This window comes from Bombina bombina, chromosome 10 (genome assembly GCF_027579735.1).
Source record: "Bombina bombina isolate aBomBom1 chromosome 10, aBomBom1.pri, whole genome shotgun sequence".
NCBI classification, from domain to species: domain Eukaryota; kingdom Metazoa; phylum Chordata; class Amphibia; order Anura; family Bombinatoridae; genus Bombina; species Bombina bombina.
In genome coordinates this window covers 68,578,263-68,596,532 of record NC_069508.1, presented here as the reverse complement: position 1 = coordinate 68,596,532, position 18,270 = coordinate 68,578,263, and the positions used below count along the sequence as shown (strand labels likewise).

Here is an 18,270-nt window from a genome sequence, read left to right as displayed (position 1 = left end):
AGAAACACATCACTCAGTTGCACGCTAACTTTTTAACATAGGGAGGTTCCATAACAACAGGAAACAAAATATTCTCTCAAGGCTGCCGTAGTACATGTGACGTAGAACGTCTAACCACGTGGGAAACAAAGTAAAACCACGCCAACTCAACTGCCTCTAAAATTTGTTCAGCCGGAAACCCTGTCATTCCATACCCCTCTGACGAAGAAGTGTGCGATAACTTCGAAACGGCGTAAGGATCGTTGCAGTGGGTGGACAGGGTCCTTACCTACCAGCAGCCCTAAATTGTTTTGTTTTTAGACAATTGTCAATTGACTATATAGCAATTATTTTACTCCAACAACGTTCTGCAGCCAGACACCAGAAGTGCAACTAGGGTGTTAGACCTAACACGAGAGCCCACTAAATCAGCAGCCATTATTGTATATTTATTGTACATTCTTTTTGTAATCTTTAATCCTAAATATGTCAGCTCAGGGCCCCATACAGGTTATGTGAGTTAAAAATTAGAGACAGCTTTTGCACTACTACAGTTCATTCTACGGGTACAAGTTTGAAGTACAACATTATTGTGTCTAAAAACTTTTTATCTACCTCATTTGGATTGAGGTTAATTAATGTAAGCATAATACCTCTTGTATAAAATACATTTTACACTATTCTATACAGTATTACGCTATGTGTCTATCTTTCTTTCTTGCATGAATCTGGGAAACACTGCCAACCTACTCTCCATACTCCTGAGGCGGTTGAGATTCTCACCATTGCATGAAAGACCAACAGAGAGTCCAGGGATACCATTGATTATAAAGATCTCTTCCCCACACCTAAACAAGACGTGGACAAGAGCATTCAGAAAATAGTACTCTGGAGGACAAAGATTGAATCATCTTTATCTACACAAGCAGACAGCTTACCTCATAAGGATTGAGGTTGTATCTGGTAAGCAGGAAGTCTTACTTTCTCATGCTTATTTAATACGCTATCCACATCAAGAAACCAACACAAACTGGTGTCCTATTACCATCAAAGAACTGTTTCTCCTTCTAATAGGACTAAAAGTTTTATAAATACCAGAAAAATATACTATAGCAGAGCGCCATCCAACGATTATTGATTGCTCTTTCCTAACAGTGACATGGGTACTACTGTGTCAATACTGAGGCAGCACGCTCTTTAGATTTTGTTGTATTGTATGTGGTGTTTATATTATATATATATATATATATATAGTAAATAATATAATATTACTGTATATATATAGTTTCTCTCACAACTAATTTAAATATTTATACACAAAGACAAAAACAGTGATATCCATCATTACCAAATACTTAAGTAGGATAGTAAAAAGAGGCATAACACACCTCATAATTTAATAAATTGTAACAACAAACTATCAAATTGTAAGGTTCTAGCGTTGGTGATTCTTCTTGATTAACATATATATATAGTATATATTATATATATAGTACCTGTGTTTCCCCGAAAGTAAGACATCTCAGAAAATAAGACCTACTTACAGTTTTGCCTCTCGCTGAAATATAAGGCATCCCCCCGAAAATAAGACCTCCCCGAAAATAAGACCTCCTCGAAAATAAGGCCTCCCCGAACATATGGCCCAGCCAGAGCAGACAGGAAGTGCGAGGTCTCTTTTAATCAGGAGAGCCCGTGCCGCCGCCAGGACAAGTTGCCGCCTGCTGCTCGCTCTGCCCTGACGGAGTCTGACTGACTCACAATTAGACAGTGAGTCGCGCTGGGGGGCAGAGTCGGGCTAATTGTGTGTGGACACACAGGGGTGACTGAGGTAGGGGGGAAATGTCTGATAAAGGGGTGGGGGGAGGGTGGATCACTTTAAAAAGACACAGGAGGATCAAGGGGGGGGAGATCAAAATGACACAGGAGACTACATTTCCTACCATACCGTATACAGGCAATAAATTTCCTTTTTTTTTGTCAACAATAAAAGTGTACCGTATTCTTCTTTCATGGGAGACCAACCCTGATGAAGGGGTAAACACCCCGAAATGTCACTAGTTTATATGGAATAAACCACTTTTTTATTTCACCTGTATTGAGTCCATGAGTGCTTGTGTTAGAACTTGGATATTGAACTTTCTATAGCACCTTGGCAGAATTGAAATTTACTGTTCGTGGGAGTGCACTTATTTCAGTGGATTTATATATATATAATATATAATATATATATATATATATATATATATATATATATATATATGTGTGTGTGTATATATATATATATATATATATATATAAATATATTTGTGTGTGTGTTTATATATTTATATATGTGTGTGTATGCAGGGAGTGCAGAATTATTAGGCAAGTTGTATTTTTGAGGATTAATTTTATTATTGAACAACAACCATGTTCTCAATGCACCCAAAAAACTCATTATATCAAAGCTGAATAGTTTTGGAAGTAGTTTTTAGTTTGTTTTAGTTATAGCTATTTTAGGGGGATATCTGTGTGTGCAGGTGACTATTACTGTGCATAATTATTAGGCAACTTAACAAAAAACAAATATATACCCATTTCAATTATTTATTTTTACCAGTGAAACCAATATAACATCTCAACATTCACAAATATACATTTCTGACATTCAAAAACAAAACAAAAACAAATCAGTGACCAATATAGCCACCTTTCTTTGCAAGGACACTCAAAAGCCTGCCATCCATGGAGCTCTGTCAGTGTTTTGATCTGTTCACCATCACATTGCGTGCAGCAGCAACCACAGCCTCCGAGACACTGTTCAGAGAGGTGTACTGTTTTCCCTCCTTGTAAATCTCACATTTGATGATGGACCCACAGGTTCTCATGGGGTTCAGATCAGGTGAACAAGGAGGGCCATGTCATTAGATTTTCTTCTTTTATACCCTTTCTTGCCAGCCACGTGTGGAGTACTTGGACGCGTGTGATGGAGCATTGGTCCTGCATGAAAATCATGTTTTTCTTGAAGGATGCAGACTTCTTCCTGTACCACTGCTTGAAGAAGGTGTCTTCCAGAAACTGGCAGTAGGACTGGGAGTTGAGCTTGACTCCATCCTCAACCCGAAAAGGCCCCACAAGCTCATCTTTGATGATACCAGCCCAAACCAGTACTTCCACCTCCACCTTGCTGGCGTCTGAGTCGGACTGGGAGCTCTCTGCCCTTTACCAATCCAGCCACGGGCCCGATCCATCTGGCCCATCAAGACTCACTCTCATTTCATCAGTCCATAAAACCTTAGAAAAATCAGTCTTGAGATATTTCTTGGCCCAGTCTTGACGTTTCAGCTTGTGTGTCTTGTTCAGTGGGTGGTCATCTTTCAGCCTTTCTTACCTTGGCCATGTCTCTGAGTATTGCACACCTTGTGCTTTTGGGCACTCCAGTGATGTTGGCAGCTCTGAAATATGGCCAAACTGGTGGCAAGTGGCATCTTGGCAGCTGCACGCTTGACTTTTCTCAGTTCATGGGCAGTTATTTGCACCTTGGTTTTTCCACACGCTTCTTGCGACCCTGTTGACTATTTGAATGAACGCTTGATTGTTCGATGATCACTGCTTCAGAAGCTTTGCAATTTTAAGAGTGCTGCATCCCTCTGCAAGATATCTCACTATTTTGACTTTCTGAGCCTGTCAAGTCCTTCTTTTGACCCATTTGCCAAAGGAAAGGAAGTTGCCTAATAATTATGCACACCTGATATAGGGTGTTGATGTCATTAAGACCACACCCCTTCTCATTACAGAGATGCACATCACCTAATATGCTTAATTGGTAGTAGGCTTTCGAGCCTATACAGCTTGGAGTAAGACAACATGCATAAAGAGGATGATGGTGGTCAAAATACTCATTTGCCTAATAATTCTGCACTCCCTGTATATATATATATATATATATATATATATATATATATATCTAATATATATATATATATATATATGCTGTGTGTGTGTGCACTAATGCTGTGTAATAAGGTTATTAGAAACATATAAATACACATTTGTATACTTAGCATAATTCTGTAAATGGTTGATATTTTTATTATCAACACTATGAGGTTCACTGCAAGTTATTATAAAATGAGTTCCAGAGGAGATCTAAAAATAGCTTATTTTACATAGTCACATATCCTAATGAATAACATACAGACTTGACTGTTACTATAACACAATGAAAACACCATTAGTTAATGAAATGCAAACTGGAGTTTTTGTGGGTTTCACCGAAGCCAGATGTTTAAAGGGATAAAAAGGGTAAAAATAAAATGCTGTAATATGCTAGAGAATTTTATTATTGCACTGTGGCTTTTCATATAATTGTGTGTTTAACCCATGCAAAGGTATTAAACGCATAGCTCAATTCAGCTTTAGAGCAGCAGTGCACTACTAGGAGCTAGCTGAACACATTTGTTGACCCAATAATAACAGACAAATGTGGGCAACCACCAATCACCTGCTAGCTCCCAGCAGTATAATGCTTCAGCATAGCATACCTACATATTCTTTAAAAAAAGGATACTGTGAAAACAAAGTATATTTGGCATTCAAATGAATTTAAAAGTGTCTTAAAATTGCAATATATATATACGTTGATTGGAGTAGCCGTGTTAGTCCAGAGATTTAGATATCAAAATAACAGTAGTAATGCATTGAGCAATGATACTTTTTTATTGGACTAACTATACATTTTAAATGTATAGTTAGTCCAATAAAAAAGTATCATTGCTCAATGCATTACTCTTGTTATTTTGAGATATATATATATATATATACACACACACACACAGTATATGTGTGTGTGTGGCAAAAATGCCACTATAGTTTACTATCAGGGGTTATAAGTTACTAGCCCAGAGGGACAAAATTAAATATAAAAAATTAAATTTAATATATATACAGATAGTTTATAATATATTCTGGAATCTGCTTTACTGTTTTGCATTTAGAGAACTGTTTCTGAAACATGCCATTATGTAATGTTTTATGTACTAAGGTTTTATACCTAGTTTATACTGAATAATTCATTTTTGTTATGATACAAAACAAGATAATATTATTATAAAAAAAGACTCTTTCAATTCCAGTCATACGCTTATCTGAAGCAGCAATATAGCCCGAGTTTGTTAGTGTTTTACCTGTTATCAGCATTTATATAGATAAGTGAGTGGGAAATTTGTTACAAAATAAATCTAGTGGCAGATGTTTATTTAGAAGGGATATTGTATCTGTCAAATTTCTCTCCTTTAACGTGTCCCAAATTATCCAGTTTACCATTTGGGGTGTATTAATTATTTAAAAATAATTCCTTTACCTTTATTTGGTACTTTAAATAACTGATTTTGCCTACAGTATCCCCACCTATACTGACAATTTCAATACTTAAGTATTGGCTATAGAAAAACTATGTAAGCATAGACGGGAGAATAAATTACACTTCCAATGGAAGCTAGGAGAGATAAGTAATTTAATGTTAATTTTCAATTGCATTGGACTTTGGTATACAGAGATAAGATAAAAAAAACATGTGTGTATAGAGCAGTGTTTCTCAACTCCAGTCCTCAGGACTCTTGCTCATGGCCAGATTTTCATTATTTCTTAACTAGAGCACAGGTGAAATAATCAGTTGATGGGTGAGAGCAGGTTAGTAACTATGTTACTGATCAGCTGATTATTTCACCTGTGCTCTAGTTAAGATATAATGAATACCTGGCCTGTGAAGGGTTCTGAGGACTGGAGTTGAGAAACACTGGTAAAGAGAGTTGTAAAATAAGGAAATCTGATTTCCCTACACAATAAGCCCATTTTGATAGGTTGTGGAGTCAAAGAACAGCTATTCCATATACCAAAACAAACCAAAATGAACAAATTATCATCATTTTATATTCTTCTTCTGGTATAATAAGTTATAAAAAACAGATTAAAGGGAAACTCCTTTTTTATGGTACACTGTTAACATAGCTTTCTAACATATTGCTCAATAGTTTTGACAATTAGATGGACCAGGAAAAGATAAATGCAAATAGGTCTTACTTGTAAAAAAAAATCTGAATGTTAAAGGGACACTGAACCCAAATTTTTTGTTTCTTGATTCAGATAAAGCATGAAATTTTAAGCAACTTTCTAATTTACTCCTATTATCAAATGTTCTGCATTCTCTTGGTATCTTTATTAGAAATGCAAGAATGTAAGTTTAGATGCCGGCCCATTTTTGGTGAACAACCTGGGTTGTCCTTGCTGATTGGTGGATAAATTCATCCACCAATAAAAAATTGCTGTCCATAGTATTTAACAAAAAAAAAGCTTAGATGCCTTCCTTTTCAAATAAAGATAGCAAGAGAACGAAGAAAAATTGATAATAGGAGTAAATTAGAAAGTTGCTTTAAATTGCATGCTCTATCTGAATCACAGAAGAAAAAAATTGGGTTCAATGTCCCTTTAACAATATTTATGTTTTTTTTAAACTCTTACCAATAATACCTTAAAAAGAAAACAAAAGTTGGAAAGTCTCATTGTCAAATTTACAGGTCCTACCATTATATATATATATATATGGATATGTTTTATGAAATCTACATTTACAGGTCCTACCATTATATATATATATATATGGATATGTTTTATGAAATCTACATTTACAGGTCCTACCATTATATATATATATATATGGATATGTTTTATGAAATCTACATTTACAGGTCCTACCATTATATATATATATATATATATATATATATATATATATATATATATATATATTATATATATGGATATGTTTTATGAAATCTACATTTACAGGTCCTACCATTATATATATAATATATATATATATATATATATATATATATATATATATATATATATATATATATATGGATATGTTTTTATGAAATCTAGATTGTTCTATAATTGTGTAATTATTTTTATTATAATTTAGAGTTATTAATGTATAAGGACCATATTATGTGTCACATATAATTTAAAAAAAAATGTTGCAGCTCTATGAGCCGCTGATCCTACAGAAAGAAATTAACACAATCTGATTTTTAATTTCTTTGTGTGAGTTTACTTGTCCATCGAGTGATCAGGGGAACAGACCTCAAGTAGTGTGTCATTGTGTGACCTAACATTTCTAGGGTATTATACCCCCAGAAAAATATGGTTTCTGTTGAACTACATAAATGTTTTATATGTTTACTGATGCAACAAAGTTAAAAACCTAAACTATCTCCATTTTTCACTTCTGATGAAATATGCATTTCTGAATTAACTAGATTATTCCCCTATTATAAAAACTAATGACATAGCTAATGGCCTTCTTAGTGCCTATTAATTGCTCAAATGGCTTCTTCCTCTTTAACATCCAGAAATAGAGTGTCCTTTTTTTGAATCAAGTCAGAACCATTCAGGCTGCAGATACTTTTACCCTTACAAAGCAGTAAATGTCTGTGTGTGTTTTACTATCCGTTCCCAGTGACACCTGCTCCCTAATGGCTCTCACACTTCAGAATGTTCTTAGCAATAGCTACTGCCAACAGCGTCTCGCTTCTTGCTCTTGGTGTAAAGTGACACTCATACAAAGAGTTTAAACTCAGTAGCTCGCCCAGTGTGTATAATGCTCTGCGCTCTCCTCTAGAGCAAGAGGTACAGAAATGGCTTTTCTTGGTGCCCACCTTGCATTCAAATCTCGTTGGCACAAGACAGATGAGGAACTATGCAGACACAGCATGTCTTTCATTCTTCACAAGGCCATACGGTCAGACTTTTTTGAGAGCTACCTTTACCTGCTTGAAAGACAACCTCTAGGTGAGTCTTCTTAAATTCATGCGCACACAATAGGTTGATTTTTTTTCCCTATAAGATGGGACATTTACAATCATTCCCCTACAACTAAACATTTTAATTAAAAAATAAATTAATAAAAAAATCTATCTATCTGTAAATGCATCTATCTATCTATCTATTTTTTAATGTTTGTTAAAAAAAAATGTGTGCGCAATAAAGCTTTTGTCTCAGGGAGTTATTGCTATCAGCCAGTGAGCTGTAGAGCTCTGTGACAAATTGTGCATTTCCTTTTAGTTTCACTGTAAATTTAAACAGCTTTTACTGAACCATTTTTAGCACAAACATATATTTTAACATGGTTAACTTCTGCTTCTTCATACATGATAGAAAAATGTTAAAGGGACAGTCAACACCAGAATTTTTGTTGTTTTAAAAGATAGATAATCCCTTAATTACCCATTCCCCAGTTTTGCATAACCAACAGTTATAATTATACACATTTTACCTCTGTAACTTGCATTTTAGCCAATCAGAGCTGACTCTATGGTAAATTCACGTGCATGAGCTCAATGTTATCTATATGAAACACATGAACTAATGCCCTCTAGTGGTGAAAAACTATAAAAATGCATTTAGATTAGAGGCGGCCTTCAAGGTCTAAGAAATTAGCATATGAACCTCCTAGGTTTAGCTTTCAACTAAGAATACCAAGAGAACAAAGCAAAATTGGTAATAAAAGTAAATTGGAAAGTTGTTTAAAATTACATGCCCTATTTGAATCATTAAAGGTTTTTTTGGACTTGACTTTCCCTTTAAGTAATATGTCCCTTTAATCCAAAAAGTATAATGCCTCTTTTTGTAGAACTTGAAAAAATTAGTAGTTTGCATTAAATTAAATTAATTATATGTTTAAACTGCACTGATTCTGTACAAAAGACTTCTGTCATACTTTTTAAAGAGTAGATAAATATTTTTGGGTGTAAAAAAGTTAAAAGTACACAAAACCCAATTTTTTTCTTTCTTGGTTCAAATAGGACATACAGTTTTAAACAACTTTCTAATTTACTACTTTTATCTAATTTGTTTTGTTCCCATGTTATCCTTTGTTGAAACGTATACCTAGATCGGCTCAGAAGCTGGGAGATAGCTGCTCATTGGTGGCTGCACATATATGCCTCTTGTGATTGGCTTACCAATATGTTCAGCTAGTTCCCAGAATTGCACCACTGCTTTCTTAAGAAGGGATACCAAGAGAATGAAGCAAAATTGATAAAAGTTGGAAATTTGAAAGTTGTTTAGTAATGTATACTCTATTTAAATCATGAAATAAAATGTGTGGGTTCAATCTCCCTTGAAGTAAAATCTCTTTAAATCAGGGGAGGAATCACTATTGGTGCAGCAGGTGCAGTCACACCAGGGCCCAAGTGCTGAGGTTGACCACAGCAACCTGTCTCTATAGTGGCCTGTGCAGAATGTGTTAAGTCTAAATGCAGGGGGACCTTTTATTAGTGCAGGTCGCAGATCTATCTATCTATCTATCTATCTATCTATCTATCTATCTATCTACAAGGCAGCATGTATATTATTACTATTGCTTACTACTGAGTTACCTATGAGGGGGGCCCAAAAATATGTTAAGTAGGTCCGCTACTGCTTTAAATATAAGGTGAATCTAACAGAAATTGCCTAGTTGTGTCCTGGGACTCTGTTGCTTATTGGCTGATAGTGACAGCTCTCACATAAAAATAGTTTATTCAGCAGAGAAATATTCAATGTTAAATGGAAAAATAATATTTTGAATATCATGTCCCTAAGTAATCATTGTGGCCTTGGATTAAAGTAAAGCAGTTTTTAGGTGTCACCATAATTTAGACCAGGTAGAAAAATGTAACCATTAGATTTACTTTAACCCCTTAACGACCGTGACGTACCATGTATGTCGCCGGTCGTTAAGGGTTTCCATGTTTATAATAGCATTGGTGCCACCTCAAGTGGCTTCAGGTGGGGAGACCATACTGTTGGTAACACCAGCAATGTACAGGGTATATCGTTGGTCCTTAAGGGATTAATTGCAGCAACATTTGAATATTTTTAGAGCCATAATAAATAGAACATTTAAATTACATTTAAAAATTAAATGTTATGTCTCATTACATTATTTTATTTTTAAACACATCTTATTTTACTATGTCCCATCCATCAATAAATACATTTTATAAGCCTAGTATTGAGTTTATGCCCCGCCTCCCTTTAGCCATGGGTGCCGCCATTTTGAAAACTCTCTCACTGCTGACCTGTTTGCCCATGTGCAGTAACTCTCCTTCAGAGACCGGCAGTGTAACCTAGGTTCCATAAAAGTAGCACCCATCATTAGAAAAAGGTGCATTAAATGTGTTTAGGATCCCTTTAAAAAATGGTAGATGTGGTCAAATTCACATTCCAAAAAAACAAAACTTTTCTGCTCCAGATGAGGATACGACAAGTGATCAGGGAATATAATATAATGAAGGAATTTGTTTACAAACAATGTGGGCTAGATCACAAGTGGAGCACTAAATATCGTTTTCGAGAAAGTGATATTAGCTCTCCACTGAGTAATACCAGCGCACACTAATGTGCACTGGTATTACAAGTTGAGCGCCATGCAAATGCAAGCTAGTGTTCGCATTGCTAGGAAGCATTGTCCTCACAAGAGCGCGCTCCCATAGGCTCCAATGGGAGCCTCGTTCTCATGCCATCAGACATGGCATGAGAACTTGCGCAGCACAGGGGGTAAGAAGCGCAGCGATGCCAGCAAAGTGTAAATATATACAGTATATGTATATGCTCAAAATTTGGACTGAGCATAATGCAATAGATGGTAAAGCAAGATATTGGATGCTAATAATGAATTCACAAAGTGTGCATGCCATAGGAAGATACTATTACTTTAAAATATCAGAGGACTTTCTATTACACAGATAAAAAGGCTTTGGAGAACTTCCTGCCATCAATATCTATTGGATTAACCTGCTGGCTGCGTTCCAGGACTCTTTGATATTCCATCCAAAATTGGAATCCACAAGGATGCATTTCAGTTTTGAATAGAAGCGTTTTTATAATATACACGTATTAGCAAAATGCTTCTAATAAAAGCTATAGCTGTTCCAAAAGTGTATTTAAGTATGCCCCGTGCACCAGCATTTTAAACACAGCACTTGCTCAGAGAGCCTAAAAGTGCTTCTACCATCTGGTAATGACTTAATTTGTTAATTGCGGACATGCTACAAGCCCCACTGGCACTCTCAGCAACTACAGCATTTAAAAAGCTGGTGCACTGAGAATATCCAGCTATGCTTCACCTGCACATGCAGAGAAAAATGTAACACTAAAACACAGAGGCGTAAATAGAAACCACTGGGCCCAGGTGCCAGAATCTAAGAAGGCCCCCCCCCACCCCCACCCCCAAAAAAGTGAATTTGATACATATCTTTTTTTTTTTTGTTTACATTTAACACAGAAAAAAAATGTGAGATTACATGTCTGCAAAAGGAGGTACCCTGTGCCCACAGTCTGTGAGATGGTCTGACCCCCTATAACTGTATATAGTGACACTGTTTAACCCTACAGTACTGTATATAGTGAGTCAGTGATCTGCCGGTGAAATGGCTGGCCTGACCCTACCCGCCCCAGTACTGTACTTTATAAAGTGACCACAGTAGTCTGTAACATGGTCCAGCCCCCCGTACTGTATATAGTGGTACAGTATAGTGACACTGTTTACCCCCCGCCCCCCCCCCCCATGCTGTAGTAACAAGGCCTGTAATTTGCTGGTTCCACAAACATACACACACACACACACATACATGCATAAATACACACACAGTCACATATATACATACACACACATACATGCATAAATACACACACAGTCACATATATACATACACACACATACATGCATAAATACACACACAGTCACATACATATATACATACACACATACACACACACACATACTTGCATAAACACACACACAGTCACATACATACATACACACATACACACACACAAACACCAATGGGTAAAACAGAAACACTAACCCCTGTAGTCAGAGACACTAGTGAAGCATCACATCACACTCACATGATATCAGTGCAGGCAGTGGCAGGTCAACGTTTTTTATTGTAAAAAAAAAATAAATTTTTTTTAAGCTGGGCCCCAACCCTTGGGGGCCCAGTCACAATTGCAACCTCTGCACCCCCTGTAGTTTTGCCCCTGCTAAAACAGTGATAACTATTACTAGAAGTATTTTTGCCATTACATGTATATTGCAAATATGTTTGTATTCAAAGATGTAATTCATTTATCTGTATTTAAATTTTGACCGGAATATACCTTTAAAGCAAATGTGTTTTATAAATATCATTTGAGTGCATATGCATGCAATATTTTCCTATTACTTAATTATTTAAAACACTGAAGGATGTTATAAGCTTTTGCTTACAAAGGATATACCAGAATATTTAAATGGAATCTGAAAACACACGTACACCATATTTTTCAGTACTTTTCATGTATCGTTTCAATCTTCGGGGCTCATGCTTTACAAAATCTTTATTTATATTTTAAGCACTATTATATTATTCAGGATGACATTAAATGGACAGTAAAGTCAAAATTATTTTTTTTGGTCATTATGTTTATGTTATTTCTGTAGGATTCCTTTAACCCTGACTAGAGATTTTCAAAACTGTTCGAATGTAAGGCTAATTAGGTGATTAAATCATTCATAAATTATTGTAGTCAGAAGAGGTGACTGGCGGGTAGATCTTTTGGGGATGTGTTACAGTATTACATTTTGGACATATTTGAGAATTAAATGTTTGGTTGTTTCTCGACTCTCGAGTGAGAAAATGTTGTGTTTTCTCTCTTTCACCACATAGCTCGGTCTCGTAAGAGTGTGCATATTTATTTTACATCAAAATAAACACTATCTTAGATACCCTACAGATGCAGGTCCTCTTGGGTTCCATCATTTAAAGGGACACAAAGCCCAATATTTTTTCTTTTGTGATTCATTCTAAAGAACTTTCCAGTTGACCTATAGTTGCTTTGTTCTCTTGGTATCCTTTGATAAAAAGCACATCTAGGAACAGCAGAAACGTTCTAGTTTACTCCTATTATAATTTTTCTTTGTTCTCTTCCTATCTTTATTTCAAAAGCAGGAATGTGATGCATAGGAGCCGGCCCATTTTTGGTTGACACCCTGGGTTATGCTTGCTTATTGGTGGGTAAATGTAAGCCTCCAATAAGCAAGCGCTATCCATGGTGCTGAACCTAAAATGGGCTGGCTGCTAAGATTTACACTGCTGCTTTTAAAATAAAGATAGCAAGAGAATGAAGAAAATTGATAAGAGGAGTAAATTAGAAAGTTGATTAAAATGTCATGTTCTATCTGAATCTTGAAAGAAAAACAAATTGGGTTCAGTGTCCCTTTAACTCAGTAGATGTTATTGTAACATATCTTTAAAAAAAAAAAACAGGGAGATTTCTAATGCACTAGAAAAGGTATTTTTTTATTTTTTTATGCCTGAGTACATTTTTATTTTTAACAGTTTAAAGGGACATTAAACACAAATTGTAAGCTTCATAACAATGTACCTTCGTGTCTGAGAAGAGTTTTTCAGTGAATAATGCAGCTTTATTTTGTCAAATGAACATTTTTTTTCTCCTGTCCACCAGAACAAAAGAACCATTGCTAACCAATCACAAATTAATATGCAGATTTAGAGGCCTATCTATCAAGCCATCAACTTTCTTGCATTCAACGGCACCAATACGCTCGCCTAACATCGCCGCCGCAGACCTGAATACGATCTCCATATTTATAAAAAAAAGCCGCACACCAAATACAGGGAGATGAGCAGCGGACTGTTGTTAACTAGCAGTCATCAATCTCGCTGCTATTCGGCTTTTTACCAACTTTATTTATACCCTGTCACTAAACACCGCCACTATACTAAAATGTTTAACCCCTATCCCGTCGCTCCCGGACCCCACCGCAACTAAATAAAAGTATTAACCCCTATCCCACCGCTCCCGGACCCCACCACAAATAAATAAAAGTATTAACCCCTGGCCTCCCACATCACTACCACTAACTAAACCTATTAACCCCTAAACCGCCAGCTCCCCATATCGCCATAAACTAAATTAAGCTATTAACCCCTTAACCTAACAACCCGCTAACTTTACATTAAAATTACAGCATCCCTATCTTATAATAAATTTAAACTTACCTTTAGAATTAAAATAAACTATATTAAACTATTAATTAACCTACCCTAACTATTATCCTACAATTAAATTAAACTATATTAAACTATTAATTAACCTACCCTAACTATTATACTAAAAATACATTAAACTACCAATTAAATTAACTATATTACATATTTTAAAACCTAACCCTACTCAAATGATTTAAATCTACAATTAAAAAATCCTAAATTACAATAAAAATAAACACTAAGTTACAAAAAATAAAAAACACAGTATCAAAAATAAAAAAGAATTACACCTAATCTAATAGCCCTATCAAAATAAAAAAGCCCTCCTAAAATAAAAAAAGACCCTAGCCTACAATAAACTACCAATGGCCCTTAAAAGAAATCAGCTCTTTTATCTGTAAAAAAAATATAAACACCCCCTCAACAGTAAAACCCACCACCCACACAACCAACCCCCCCCCCCCCCCCGAAAAAAACCCTATTTCAAATCTAAGCTCCCCATTGCCCCGAAAAGGGCATTTGTATGGGCATTGCCCTTAAAAGGACATTTAGAACTTTTACTGCCCAGACCCTACTCTAAAAATAAAACCCACCCAAAAAACCCTTAAAAAAACTAACACTAACCCCCGACGATCCACTTACAGTTTTTGAAGTTCCGCTTAAAGGATCCATCCAGCCGGCAAGAAGTCTTCATCCAGGCGGCCTCTTCCATCTTTATCCACCCGGAGAAATCTTCATCCATACGGCGGGATAGGGGTTGATACTTTTATTTAGTTGCGGTGGGGTCCAGGAGCGGCGGGATAGGGGTTAATACTTTTATGTAGTTGCGGTGGGGTCCGGGAGCGGCGGGATAGGGGTTAATACATTTTATTTAGTGGCGGCGATGTCAGGGCGGCAGATTAGGGATGTTTAGACTGAGGATTTATGTTAGGGTGTTAGGTGTAAACGTTACTGGTTTTCTACAATAAAAATCAATGGGATATCTGGCAGCATCGAACATAAGCTTTCACTGCTTTCAGACTCCCATTGATTCCTATGGCATCCGCAGCCTCCAGGGTGGCGGATTGAAAACCAGGTACGCTGGGCCGGAATAGCCACGAGCGTACCTGTTAACTATTTGATAACTTTGAAAAAGTTTCATATAGTGCCGAATGTGTATGGAACATCTGTAATGATGTAAGCATTGATCTGTGTCGGATTGAGACCGGCAGATCGTATGTTACGTCACAGATTTCAACTTTTGCCAGTCTGTAGGCTTTGATAACTAGGTCGAATCAAGCTTGCCACAATTACGCTGTAGAATTCCAGCGTATTTTAGGTTGACGGCTTGAAAATATCCCCCATAGCATGAACTCTGTTTTCACATGTGCAGTAAAGAGACTGGGATAGCCGGCCCTCATCCATTCAGGTTTAGTACTGATTCAGCTGAGTTATAATTATTAAATAAAAATGTTTAACAGATTTAAAATAAAGACATATTCCTTTTTAATCTTGATCTAATAGATAAATATAAATACATATTTATAATTACACAATAATATTAACACCTAAACTACCTTGTATGCTCACTGCTATTGCAAAGAATACTCTTCCTATCATGATTGTTGATGCAAAATTTATAATCCACCTTAAAAGAAAAAATGAGTACAGAGAATGTGAGGCTGGAGGGGGGTAAACAAAACCTCCCAGATAAATTAGTTTAAAGTATTAACTCAATCCTCCCTGGGAGAAAGTGGAACAAGTACATATTTTTTTTTTTTTAAATGAATATTTTTATTGAGGATATATTTTTAACATACAGCCTTTCTCAAACATGAATATAAGCAAAGTCAACATTTAACAAAGTGCGAAAGGAATACTCTTATGTACAGGTTTCAGATATTGCTGTCAAGGAACAAGAATAGGGGCGTCTTCCTGTGTAGGAATCCTCGTTTTTACAGAGGTCACCTTATGTATATATAATGAGCATTTTAAAAGTATACAGGTATATAGCATTTGTTTACAAAGGTGTAATCCTTAAAACCAACAAACCAGTCAAAAAGAGGCATTCAATCAGCAAAGTATTACTCAGTGTGTTATGACTCAGGTTCCAAATGTGATGGGGAGTTCTCCAACCCCTCTCCGCTTGCTATCTGGCAGGTAGGGCTTTGGGTTACTATCACAGGTCTCAGATATGGGAGGGAGCAAAAAGTCAATGTATGGGCCACAGACGAAGGTGTTTGGAGAGGGTGTGATCTCATCTCTCTACCCTCCCCTCAGTGTCTAGGTTCCAGAACTAGGGGTCGCGCGGGACAGCATAGAGTCCCAGGGTTCCCAAATAACGCAATAATTACTTAGTTGCCTTCTCTCCCTAGCAACATAATTTTCCATATTTTTGAGGTAGTTCACGTTTTCAATTACACTTTGTAGTCTGGGGGGCTGGCTCTTTTTCCAGTTTCTGGCAATAAGTAGTTTAGCAGACATGAGAATATAGATCAAGAGGTTTCGTTTAGCTTTAGGGAGCCTGTCTATGTCTAAGTGTAAGATGGCTAGGGCTGGGTTCAGGGCCTGAGTCAGTTCCAGCTCTGTACAAATCTTACCTACTTTCTGCCAATAAGTCGCTAGCTTGGGGCAGGTCCACCAGACATGGATGGGGGATCCCAGCTCCCCGCACTCCCTCCAGCACAGCTGTGAATGTTCTGGGAAAAGTCTCCTTAATTTTGTGGGCACCAGGTGCCATCTGGTTATCACTTTAAAATATAACTCGTAAAGAGTGATACAGTGGGTCGCCTTTTTCGTCAGTTCAATGGCTTTGTCCCAGACTTCTGCCGGGAATGTAGCTTGTAGTTCCACTTCCCATGCATTCATGTGTACTGTTTTTGGGGCAGTCCCTTCCCCCAGAAGACAATGATAGTGTACCGAGAGTGGTTTGTGTAGCTGCGTATTAGTAGTCCACCGCGTCTCCCATATAGTCAGGTCTCTTAGTGTGTCATCTAGAAAGCCCCACGATCTCATTAGAGTACGGAGTCTTAGTAAGTCAAATTGATGTCTAGAGGACAATGTGGGTAGGTCTACCATGTCTCTGTGGGTCAGTAACTGTCCGTTCTTGTAGAAGTCTCTCACAGAATTTAGTCCCGTAGTAGCCCATGAGCTAAGATTTGAATTAAGTAGCCCTATCAAAAGACCTCTTATTGGGTGTATTGGTGAGGGGTGTGGAGCCACTAGTTTATTGTGTCTCAGCTTAGTCCAAGCATCTCGACACCCTCTCACGATATCATTTGCAACATGGATCTTGGTTTGCCAGTGTTGGGGTAACCAAAGGAGATCCTCCAAGAGGATGTATGCTGGGAGCGACGCCTGCTCCAGTTCCCTCCATCTCGTTGGAGGGAGGGTCTGAGCCCATGCTGTAGCATGGGTTAGCATAGCCGCCTCGTAGTATGTTTTGATACTGGGAAAGCCAAGGCCTCCTCTCTCTATTGGCTATTAGCATTTGTTTACAAAGGTGTAATCCTTAAAACCAACAAACCAGTCAAAAAGAGGCATTCAATCAGCAAAGTATTACTCAGTGTGTTATGACTCAGGTTCCAAATGTGATGGGGAGTTCTCCGACCCCTCTCCGCTTGCTATCTGGCAGGTAGGGCTTTGGGTTACTATCACAGGTCTCAGATACGGGAGGGAGCAAAAAGTCAATGTATGGGCCACAGACGAAGGTGTTTGGAGAGGGTGTGATCTCATCTCTCTACCCTCCCCTCAGTGTCTAGGTTCCAGAACTAGGGGTCGCGCGGGACAGCATAGAGTCCCAGGGTTCCCAAATAACGCAATAATTACTTAGTTGCCTTCTCTCCCTAGCAACATAATTTTCCATATTTTTGAGGTAGTTCACGTTTTCAATTACACTTTGTAGTCTGGGGGGCTGGCTCTTTTTCCAGTTTCTGGCAATAAGTAGTTTAGCAGACATGAGAATATAGATCAAGAGGTTTCGTTTAGCTTTAGGGAGCCTGTCTATGTCTAAGTGTAAGATGGCTAGGGCTGGGTTCAGGGCCTGAGTCAGTTCCAGCTCTGTACAAATCTTACCTACTTTCTGCCAATAAGTCGCTAGCTTGGGGGCAGGTCCACCAGACATGGATGGGGGATCCCAGCTCCCCGCACTCCCTCCAGCACAGCTGTTAATGTTCTGGGAAAAGTCTCCTTAATTTTGTGGGCACCAGGTGCCATCTGGTTATCACTT

At 37.3% G+C, this 18,270-nt stretch overlaps 1 protein-coding gene across 1 annotated transcript in view; it reads left to right on the top strand.

Annotated features, from left to right (window-relative positions):
* The first annotated feature begins 7,652 nt into the window (after positions 1–7,652).
* The window catches only part of NTMT2 (N-terminal Xaa-Pro-Lys N-methyltransferase 2), a 97,338-nt gene continuing 86,720 nt past the window's right edge, over positions 7,653–18,270 (top strand). Inside the window, exon 1 of the mRNA XM_053693100.1 lies at positions 7,653–7,812. Within this exon, the coding sequence (XP_053549075.1) occupies positions 7,659–7,812 (154 nt within the window). The 5' untranslated portion in view covers positions 7,653–7,658. The remainder of the gene's footprint in view (positions 7,813–18,270) is intronic.